General features: G+C 38.3%; 1 protein-coding gene across 3 annotated transcripts in view; it reads left to right on the forward strand.

The window, feature by feature from the left end:
* Positions 1 to 10,418, forward strand: part of Itprid1 (ITPR interacting domain containing 1) — a 160,354-nt gene that overhangs the window by 41,675 nt on the left and 108,261 nt on the right. For 2 of the 3 annotated variants that reach the window (XM_008762911.4, XM_017592798.3), the window contains exons 2-4: positions 4,197 to 4,380; positions 6,002 to 6,050; positions 6,411 to 6,454. In XM_008762911.4, the coding sequence (XP_008761133.1) occupies positions 4,218 to 4,380; positions 6,002 to 6,050; positions 6,411 to 6,454 (256 nt within the window). In that variant the 5' untranslated portion in view covers positions 4,197 to 4,217. Of the gene's footprint in view, positions 1 to 4,196; positions 4,381 to 6,001; positions 6,051 to 6,410; positions 6,455 to 10,418 lie in introns of those variants that run through there. The other variant, NM_001191973.1, reaches the window with a different exon arrangement.

The following is a 10,418-nucleotide window of genomic DNA, read 5'->3' on the forward strand; positions in this document are numbered from 1 at the left end:
ATGCTCTTTCCTGTTTCTTTCTGCAGGCACTCAGCGCTATGAGTTTTCCTCTTAGCACAGCTTTCATTGTGTCCCATAAGTTTGGGTATGTTGTACCTTCATTTTCATTAAATTCTAAAAAGTTTTTAATTTCTTTCTTTATTTCTTCCTTGACCAGGTTATCATTGAGTAGAGCATTGTTCAATTTCCACGTATATGTGGGCATTCTTCCCTTATTGTTATTGAAGACCAGTTTTAGGCCGTGGTGGTCTGATAGCACGCATGGGATTATTTCTATCTTTCTGTACCTGTTGAGGTCCGTTTTTTGACCAATTATATGGTCAATTTTGGAGAAAGTACCATGAGGAGCTGAGAAGAAGGTATATCCTTTTGCTTTAGGATAGAATGTTCTATAAATATCTGTTAAGTCCATTTGGCTCATGACTTCTCTTAGTCTGTCGACATCACTGTTTAATTTCTGTTTCCATGATCTGTCCATTGATGAGAGTGGGGTGTTGAAATCTCCCACTATTATTGTGTGAGGTGCAATGTGTGTTTTGAGCTTTAGTAAGGTTTCTTTTACGTATGTAGGTGCCCTTGTATTTGGGGCATAGATATTTAGGATTGAGAGTTCATCTTGGTGGATTTTTCCTTTGATAAATATGAAGTGTTCTTCCTTATCTTTTTTGATGAATTTTAGTTGAAAACTGATTTTATTTGATATTAGAATGGCTACTCCAGCTTGCTTCTTCTGACCATTTGCTTGGAAAGTTGTTTTCCAGCCTTTCACTCTGAGGTAGTGTCTGTCTTTTTCTCTGAGGTGTGTTTCCTGTAGGCAGCAAAATGTAGGGTCCTCGTTGCGTATCTAGTTTGTTAATCTATGTCTTTTTATTGGGGAGTTGAGGCCATTGATATTGAGAGATATTAAGGAATAGTGATTATTGCTTCCCGTTATATTCATATTTGGATGTAAGGTTATGTTTGTGTGCTTTCATTCTCTTTGTTTTGTTGCCAAGACGATTAGTTTCTTGCTTCTTCTAGGGTATAGCTTGCCTCCTTATGTTGGGCTTTACCATTTATTATCCTTTGTAGTGCTGGATTTGTAGAAAGATATTGTGTAAATTTGGTTTTGTCATGGAATATCTAGGTTTCTCCATCAATGTTAATTGAGAGTTTTGCTGGATACAGTAACCTGGGCTGGCATTTGTGTTCTCTTAGGGTCTGTATGACATCAGTCCAGGATCTTCTGGCTTTCATAGTTTCTGGCGAGAAGTCTGGTGTGATTCTGATAGGTCTGCCTTTATATGTTACTTGACCTTTTTCCCTTACTGCTTTTAATATTCTTTCTTTATTTTGTGCGTTTGGTGTTTTGACAATTATGTGACGGGAGGTGTTTCTTTTCTGGTCCAATCTATTTGGAGTTCTGTAGGCTTCTTGTATGTCTATGGGTATCTCTTTTTTTAGGTTAGGGAAGTTTTCTTCTATGATTTTGTTGAAGATATTTACTGGTCCTTTGAGCTGGGAGTCTTCACTCTCTTCTATACCTATTATCCTTAGGTTTGATCTTCTCATTGAGTCCTGGATTTCCTGTATGTTTTGGACCAGTAGCTTTTTCTGCTTTACATTATCCTTGACAGTTGAGTCAATGATCTCTATGGAATCTTCTGCTCCTGAGATTCTCTCTTCCATCTCCTGTATTCTGTTGGTGAAGCTTGTATCTACAGCTCCTTTTCTCTTCTTTTGGTTTTCTATATCCAGGGTTGTTTCCCTGTGTTCTTTCTTGATTGCTTCTATTTCCATCCTCAATTCTTTCAACTGTTTGATTGTGTTTTCCTGGAATTCTTTCAGGGATTTTTGTGTCTCCTCTCTATGGGCTTCTGCTTGTTTATTTATGTTTTCCTGGAATTCTTTCAGGCATTTTTGCGATTCCTCTCTGTAGGCTTCTACTTGTTCTCTAAGGGAGTTCTTCACGTCTTTCTTGAAGTCCTCCAGCATCATGATCAAAAATGATTTTGAAACTAGATCTTGCTTTTCTGGTGTGTTTGGATATTCCATGTTTGTTTTGATTGGAGAATTGGGCTCTGATGGCAATACCACACTCTTGGCACTGTAATATCATCACTGCATTGGAACTTTACATTTCCTGACTCTGCTACAGGACTAAGAGATAGGAACGGTTGGGTTGATGTTGTTCAACATAGTAGCTTCTTGAACAAAGTAAAGATTTGGTACCTATAGCTTTGCATTTTTAAAATGAAACATGATATAAACTATCCACAGAAGTGAGTCTCTTCACACACACACATGGCCTTCAAAATAGGATTTGGGTGAGAAACGACTGGACATTTCAGGTTTTGGTGACAACATAATCAAGATGTAAGCTTTCTCCTAGGGTCAGGTGAAACTGGCCAGAATTAGTTTTCAAATTGTCCTGGAAACAAAGGGGTTCCAGGAAGAAGATATCAGGGTTCATGCAGCCCAATTTCTGCCTGGCTACCATGGGACAATTCAAAGCTACCATTCAATTAGTTTATGTCCTTGTCTAAAGAGGTGCTTTGAAGGTCCAGTAAATAGATGTCAAAGATGGCCATTCAAGCATCAGGGACTTATATCCAGAAGCAAACTTATTTGCTAACTGGAAGGTACCCACTAAGGCAAAGTGAACAAGAGACTTCCTTTACCAATAGTTCTCTGACACCTGCTTCTAGCACAATTTCCACTTTGGGGGGCAGATTTTTTTATAATCTGTAGAAAGTACAATCAATGTGGCAGAGAAAAAGTTTTCAATAGTTGAGTAAAACTGGAGACTGGGGTAGAATCTACTGTTATAGAGTAGAAACTTGGAAATAGAACTAAAATGATCTTTCTATCTAAAATGAAACAATTCTTCCAGTGATTTGCACAGAGCAGTGGCTTGATGGCATGTGACATTCCCACTCAGAACATAATCAGCGACTTGGTAATTCTTGTCTCTCTAAGCAAAATCTTCAGCTCAGACCAAGAAAACTATCATATAATTTGAGGAACCTTGTTGTTCTGTTGTTAAAGCTTTCTGTTTCTTTAATGAGTGTCACATTTCAGGATATCCTTGTGCAGAGTTTTGAATTTTGTTTCTTGTGAAATTTTGCCTTGTTAAAAATTGCCTCTGATTTTTCATTCACACCTACAAGATGCAAGACAACCTTTTCTTTAAATATGACAGTGTCAAAACCTTTGCACAATTAAATGACTACACTTTTAATGCAAAACATAGGCATTACGTTTTCTAGTGTTATGAATTCTAGTATACAACTGCATTGAGTATGAAATATAAACTGATTTCTATTACTTGTGCCTTGACTTATTGTCATTTTTTAAAATTTGCTGAAGAGGATACTCAAAGGTTAATATTCTTGAATAAAATGTCCATCTTTTGGGCCTTATATTTAACTATTTGAAATAAAACCAAGGAACTCCTTGGTTTTAGCATTTAGAATGTAAAATTAATAGTCACCTTAAGTATTAGTTCTAAATTTACACAAATGGTACCATTTTAATGTATAAAGCATGTAAGGGAAGTGTTACTGACAATCACATCTGGGATGTGTGCCTAAAACTAAGAGAGAATAATCAGATATTTGCAGTCAGTCAGAATGGTTTGCCTTTCGCAGACACATGTTGCAAATGACAGTTTATATGTAATGTGACTTGCGATTACGCACCAATACAAGGATGGTATGAATGCTGCTGGAGTCTTTCTGTCTCTTCAGTCATGCCTATGAATTTAAAGACTGAATCAATACTGACGGAAACAATTTAAGACAATAATTTAAGCAGAAAGAGTGGTTTTTGAACCTGAACTTCACTATCTTAATTTTTACTTGTTTTTTAAAATACCTGTTATGTGCTCAAAGTTCAGACTAGCATGGCAAAAGTAAGGATCGTGTCAAAATTCAATTTCTCTGTTCTCTAGCCACATGTCAGTACACACGACTGAAACCGTCAGTGTGGATGTGGGCTTGTGTCTGGCAATGCTAAGTTACTCCCTTGGTATGTCTGGCCATAGTAAGGAAATACTTCTGCCCAAATCAGCAGGGATTCTGCTTGAGTAGGGGAGTCTTTCTCAGTAAGACAGTGACTCTAGGTGGCTCAGTTGTTTCTAAGAATCCTCCCTGTCACTGGGACAAAGCCCAGTTCTGAACTCATTGTGCCTGGTTTGTCTGCCTGTGTGGTTTCAGTAAGGTTGTGGAATCACTCTCATGATAATGGAGAAATTACAAGGATCTGACATCCCCAGAGCCAGCCTGGAGAAGAGAAAGAGAGATATCTTAAGACATACCAAGAGGGCATGGGCACCTCTGGATGGGCATCTGCTTCCTGATTCTGAAGAAGAAAACCCAATGGTCACTATGTTTGTGCAAGGTAAGGGTCCTTCTAGAAATCTAGGAAGTGCTCCGCTGTGGGCAATGAGGGATGTGAGGCTTCTGCGTGGGAGCAAGTTAATTCTAAAGACTTGAACTTCATATTGAAGAAACAAGTGTTCCTGGCACAATTCCTGGCAAGTCTATAAAATGGACATTCTGACTTCGGCACAAATAGACCAACTAAGCAATAAACACTGCTTCCTTTCCATTCCAATACCCTCATCCTAAATTCCAGGACTCTGAAGTTACATTCAGGCACAATTAAAAAAGCTTCTCCTTCCTTCTCTTCTCCTCCTCCTCTTCCTCCTCCTCCTCTTCCTCTTCCTCCTCCTCCTCCTTTTTCTCTTCCTCTCCTCTGCTTCCTCCTCCCTTTTTCTTCCTCTTTCCTTTCCTCCTCTGTCTCTTCCTCCTTTCCCCCCACCAACCTCTGGTCCTCCTTCTCCCCATCCTCTCTTCCTCTGCCTCCTCTTCCTTTTCCTCTTCCTCTTTTTCTTTTTCTTTTTCTTCTTCCTCTTCTTTGTATACATGTATGTAAGAGAGACAGATAGAGAAGTAATTTCACTGAACCTGGAGTTGTGCAATTCAGCTAGACTGACCTCCAATTAGAATAAGTAATCTGGGTCCTACTAGTGCAACCACACCCTGTTCTTTTGTGAGTGCTGGGGATCCAAATGCAGTTCCTTATGTTAGTACAACAAGCACTTGAACCACAAGCCATCTTCCCAGCTCCTAGTGAACCTTGTGTCAGAACTCCATTTTATTTAAAGTTTCTTGGGCATCTTGCATGAGGCACTGGCGATCATTTGACTAACATAAAAAGTAATAAAGAAGAAAACGTTCCCATTCTGTGCATGCATAGCACCACAAATGAAGACCACTCCGCATCTCCCAGGTTTACTGGCTGGTTGGCTTTACCCAATAGTCTATGAGGAGAATTATTCAAGTATTTCATGGATAAAGTCAGACTGAGCTCAGGATATGAGGTAGTCGTTAACAAGAACTAAAGCAAATGTCTCTCAGAACCAGTACTGTTCATCTCCTTTCCCTTTCCATTTTCTGTTTTTCAAGCCACCTTAAAAGGCTGGAGCCTTTTAAACACAGGTTGGCTTTGGAGATCCTGGGACTCTATGACAATTTGTCCCTGGAATGAATGCAAATCTAGTTTCTAACCTGGCAGAGAACTCCTTGCAAATAAACATTGCTGGCTAGCTGCCTTAGGTAAATGTTGGGATTTAATAAGGAGAGGTTCCGTGGTGATTTAGGGCCAACAAGAGAGAAACAATAGTCTCATACACTTTTCTATTCACTGTATTCACGCTAGGCAATTTCACAGCCACTTTACCACCTCTCACCTCCGTTGATTCATTTTGCTAGTCCTTTACGTTTTGTTCCTTTTTTCCTTAAGTTATAGGCTTTTGGCAAGTTTACATCCATTCTTGGAAGAGGCTGATTATGGAAAACAGGAGGTTGTGCCTCCAGGGGGAAAATGAATATGCTTACATGAACATGTGACTCCCTATGTAGGAAACAGAGCTGCTGAGTGTGGCAGATGATAGAGTGGGTCATTGTAGCTGGTTGTGCTTTGACTAACAGATCTGGTTCTTTCTTTTTCTTTGTAGAAAATTCCAAACAGGAAAGTATCCAGCAGTGGCTGGACTCTGAATTCTTGTAAGTGGTGTTTTATTTTATTTTATTTTATTTTATTTTATTTTATTTTTTGCATGTCTGTGTGCTTTATACATTTCTCTTGCAAAGCTTCATGAAAATAATGTTGGTTCACCCTCCCTGGAATGGGCTGTCAGCCATGGGTTCCCAGGGTGTGAGAAGTATGGGTTTTCATATTAACCGAGTACTTGAGGATTGCTGCATTACTTCAAAAGCTGTATGTCAACCTAAAAGTGCAAAAGTGGAATGTTATTTGCATTCAACTGCCTGATTTTTTTGTTCATCAGTTTAATTACAAAAGCAACATGGTAATAATCTATTTACGTACATTGTTGAGCTCACAGTGCTTTGTTTCTTTTATAGTGTCTCTGTAAATGAAAACTTCCAGCAAGCCATCAACCATTCTGGTAAGGCAAGAAACCCATCCCAGCTGTGCTTTGTGGAGCTGAGTAGATGTATATGCGAAATGGACCTGTGCTACTAGAACTTCCTCAAGGGAGACTCAGAAGAGGCTCTTGGAAATAAGTCCATTTTCTCTCGTGATTTTATAAGACTTGGACTCGGAAAGTGCAGCCATTTCCCCAGCAGTGGATGATAGGCTGAAACCAGAACTCTTGCTACCATAAAACACTCAGACTAGCAAGAAACTCTCTGGGCCTATGTAGACATTTATAAGGATACAATTATGTAAAATAATTTAAATTTTCATAATATATTGTAGTTTAATTTCTAACCCCAGTTTCTCCTTTTCTTTCTTTCTTTCTTTTTTTTTTTTTTTTGGTATTGAACTTAATATTCCTCTCTTTTTTTCTAATGATATGTTTATTCTAGCGATGAACAAATGACTAAATCCTAAAACAAAGAGCGAAAGTGTTTCTGAGGCAGAAAGTGTATCACACTGCCTCCCTGGAGTTTGAAAATAACGTTATTAAAGTAATGAGTACAGGTCTCATGCATTCCATCTTTATTAAATGAAAATGCCAGACTTCATGGGATCTGAGATCTCTCCATTATAAAATGTGCTTATGTCATAAGTGCCTCTCAGATGGACCAGATGAAATCTTGTGAGTAAAAGTGAGAATCAGCATCAACTCCAAGACACCTTGATCATATGTGTTAAAAATAATGTCCTAGAACTGATTATTTGCCTAAATAATATGTCTAAATATGACATAAACTAGGAATTACAGAAACAATTATTAGTCTTATAGTAACTTACCTTGTTGTTCTTAATTACTTTATATCCTCTACCACCATCTTCAATTAATATTGACCATTGCTTGCCAGTCGATTTAAATTGGGGCATTTTGCTTTTTAAAACTTTCAACTTTTTTAAAGTTGAAACTGAAAATTTTATTGAAATTCCCTCCTACACCCAGTTGCTCTACATTTTAAATTTGATTTTTTTATTCTTTGAAAGTGTCATCATGTTCATAATGCGTTTTAGTCATCACTCATTACCTCCTGTCATTTTCAGTCTTTCCTTTCACCATCTCCCCCTTCTTCGCAGGAAGCCCTTTCTATTTTTATGTCATGTGCATGTTCTACTGAGTTTACTTAGGGTTGCTCACGTGAGCATGGGTGAAGTCATTTCCTGGATTATATCCAACCAGTCAGTAGCTACATGACTAAAGAAAGCGATGCCCTTCCATACTCACCATTAGCTGTCAATAATTACTCAGGAAGAGATGGACCTCATGAAACCTTCCCTCTTCTATGGTAAAGTACAGATATACCGACTCTTGTGCAAGATTTCACCCCTGCAGTAGATTCATCGACTGCAAGGCCATATCATTCCAGAGAAATCTTTTTACTATATACCTTGTCATACTCTGGCCCTTCCATTCTTCTCATCCTCCTTCCTAGCTAAGACCTTGACCCTCAGAGAGAACTTTTTTATGACCATTTTGGGTTAAGCACTCAGCTGTCCTTTACTCTCCACACTGACTAGTTATATGTTTCTGTCTTAACTGCTGTAGGCTATAATGAGACAAGTCTCTAAGGCAGATAAGGAAAGCATTAATCTACAAATAGAAACATGAGATTTTAGAAGGCAGTTTGACCACATTTCTTTGAAATTGCTTTGTTTTTAACACAAGGCCTCCATGAAGTCAAAATTTCTGAACATTAGTCTCCAATAAATTGAATATGATTGCCTCTCTATTCATATTACTTAACACTCAAGGAAGAGACAAAAACATAGATATATTTTCCCACATAGACCTGTTTTTGACTCTTGCCTGCGTCATACTGGGAGGCCAGCACTCCTCCTTCGTTTGGTTTTACTGTATTAAACACTGCACTTCCTGGAAAATGCAACTCATGGTTCATAACTCTGGCTTCATCAGAGCCAAGTTAGTGAACTACAAAGGCACAGCAGGAGAGAAAGCAGGGTTTCTCTGTGGCTCTGAGGTCAGAGGGCACAGCTTCTACTTGGCAGTCATCAGGAAAGCTTTTAACAATAGCTTCTACAATCTAACTGAGATTTTGTCCTCCAAGGTGGCTCTCATTGATCATATTTTGAACTCTGGAACCCATGTGGGAACATGGCTGGTTTTCATTCTTCTTTTTCAGTCAAAGAATTTGAATGTAAAGAGCCATGACTTTTGGTCACAGATAGTTACAAGTAGGCAGGAGCTAGACTTGCATCCTTCTATGAGACTATATGTGCATAAAAATTACACAGAGCTTATGGAATTCCAGAGACACACTGGGAATAAGTTGAAGCCAGGGAAGCAGTTACTGCTGAGAAATAATAAAGTTAAAACTCAAAAACTCCAGAGAGGATATAAGGTGAAGTCACATTATCTTCCTACTTACCCCAGAGACAGTAGCCTAACCCAGATAGAAACTTCTCCTTCTAAGTGTGCTGGATACTTTCCCTTGTTTCCATGTTAATTTTAATAATTGCAGAAGACTTGCACTTCCCACTTCCTTGCCAACTAACACAGACATTATGAATAATGGTTTCTTACCTTCAGCCATGTTTGATAACAAATATTAAGGCACTGCAGTGAAACTCTCTCTGGCTTTCTTTAAGTCATCCCAGAAGATTGTCTAAGATGGTGACTTATAAGCAAGTAAAACCTGCTGAATCCAGACAATGTTCTCCTATTGGCCTCTTACTGCCAGTTTGAACATATGGGCTTAGTAGAGCACCAAAGATCTACCCATGCCATAACCAGACACTCAAAGCCTCTTTGAGGACACAGTTGCCAAGGATCATTTGCATAAGGACCATCATCCCAGACCAAGATCTTTGACATAGATTCCATATTGAGGTCAGTTTGTTGCAAATGCCTGCCAACTCCCGAGGACAGATTGAATGACACTACTACCTGACTGTGAAAGTATGAAGTCATTACAATGTAAAGATCAGACATTCAGGATGAAGGAATGCTTCAACATGTAGAGTAATACCATTGACATGATTGACATGATGGTGCATCATTGTGAGTGAAAAGACCAGAACAATTTCCTGTATTAGAAAAACAGTTTCTACAACAGGTATAGTTAATGATCATTACTACTTGGTAGACAGTTAGTTGATTTAGCTTCTTCAATATTCTGATTTTTCTACTTTTCCAGTACTAGAAATTGAACACAGGATCTTGTGGGTGCTAAAGAAGCAGTACACAGCTCAGATACAGATTAGATTCTTTCAAGACAGGAACTTGTTATATTGCTTAAGCTGGCCTTGAACTCTTAATCTTTATTCTTCTACCTCCAGAACCCTATGGTTTCAGGCATGTGCCAATCCTTAGACAAGTCAACAGAGAAATACATTAGTTTATTTCCTGAAATAAGGAAGAATCATAAGAATTTAGAAAACCAATTATGAGCATGATGCTCTGTATCATAAGACATGGTCAGAGGAAATTCAGTTGAAGTGTCTTAAACATCACGAAGAGAAAGCATTTAGAGTAAAATCTGTTGTTCCCTGCTTCTTGAATTGTGGCTATGACTCCACATGGGTTCACATACTATGGGGGTCACCAAAAATTTGGCAATAGTAAAGGCTTCTGAATACACAATGAGCAAAACTTAATTTCAAATCTAATATGAAATGGAAAACAAAGTGTTATGGCAGCAGTCAACTGTACTGTGTCATGTGATATCATCTTAGTTCTCAGAACATATCAAGCACACTATGCAATGCCAATAAATGCTGCCTAGAATACCCTGGAGTATTATGGGACCATTGTATGTCATGAATGGCAGTGAATTACTCTATGTAGAAAGTTCTACATACCCTTCTAGTAACATAAGGATTTAATTATGGAATGCAAAATGTTCAATATTTTCCTACCATCATTCCTCAGAGTATCAGTGTCAGGTAGTATACCTTTAGATGAGTTTTGTTAGAAAATT

This window comes from Rattus norvegicus, chromosome 4, assembly GCF_036323735.1.
Source record: "Rattus norvegicus strain BN/NHsdMcwi chromosome 4, GRCr8, whole genome shotgun sequence".
NCBI lineage: Eukaryota > Metazoa > Chordata > Mammalia > Rodentia > Muridae > Rattus > Rattus norvegicus.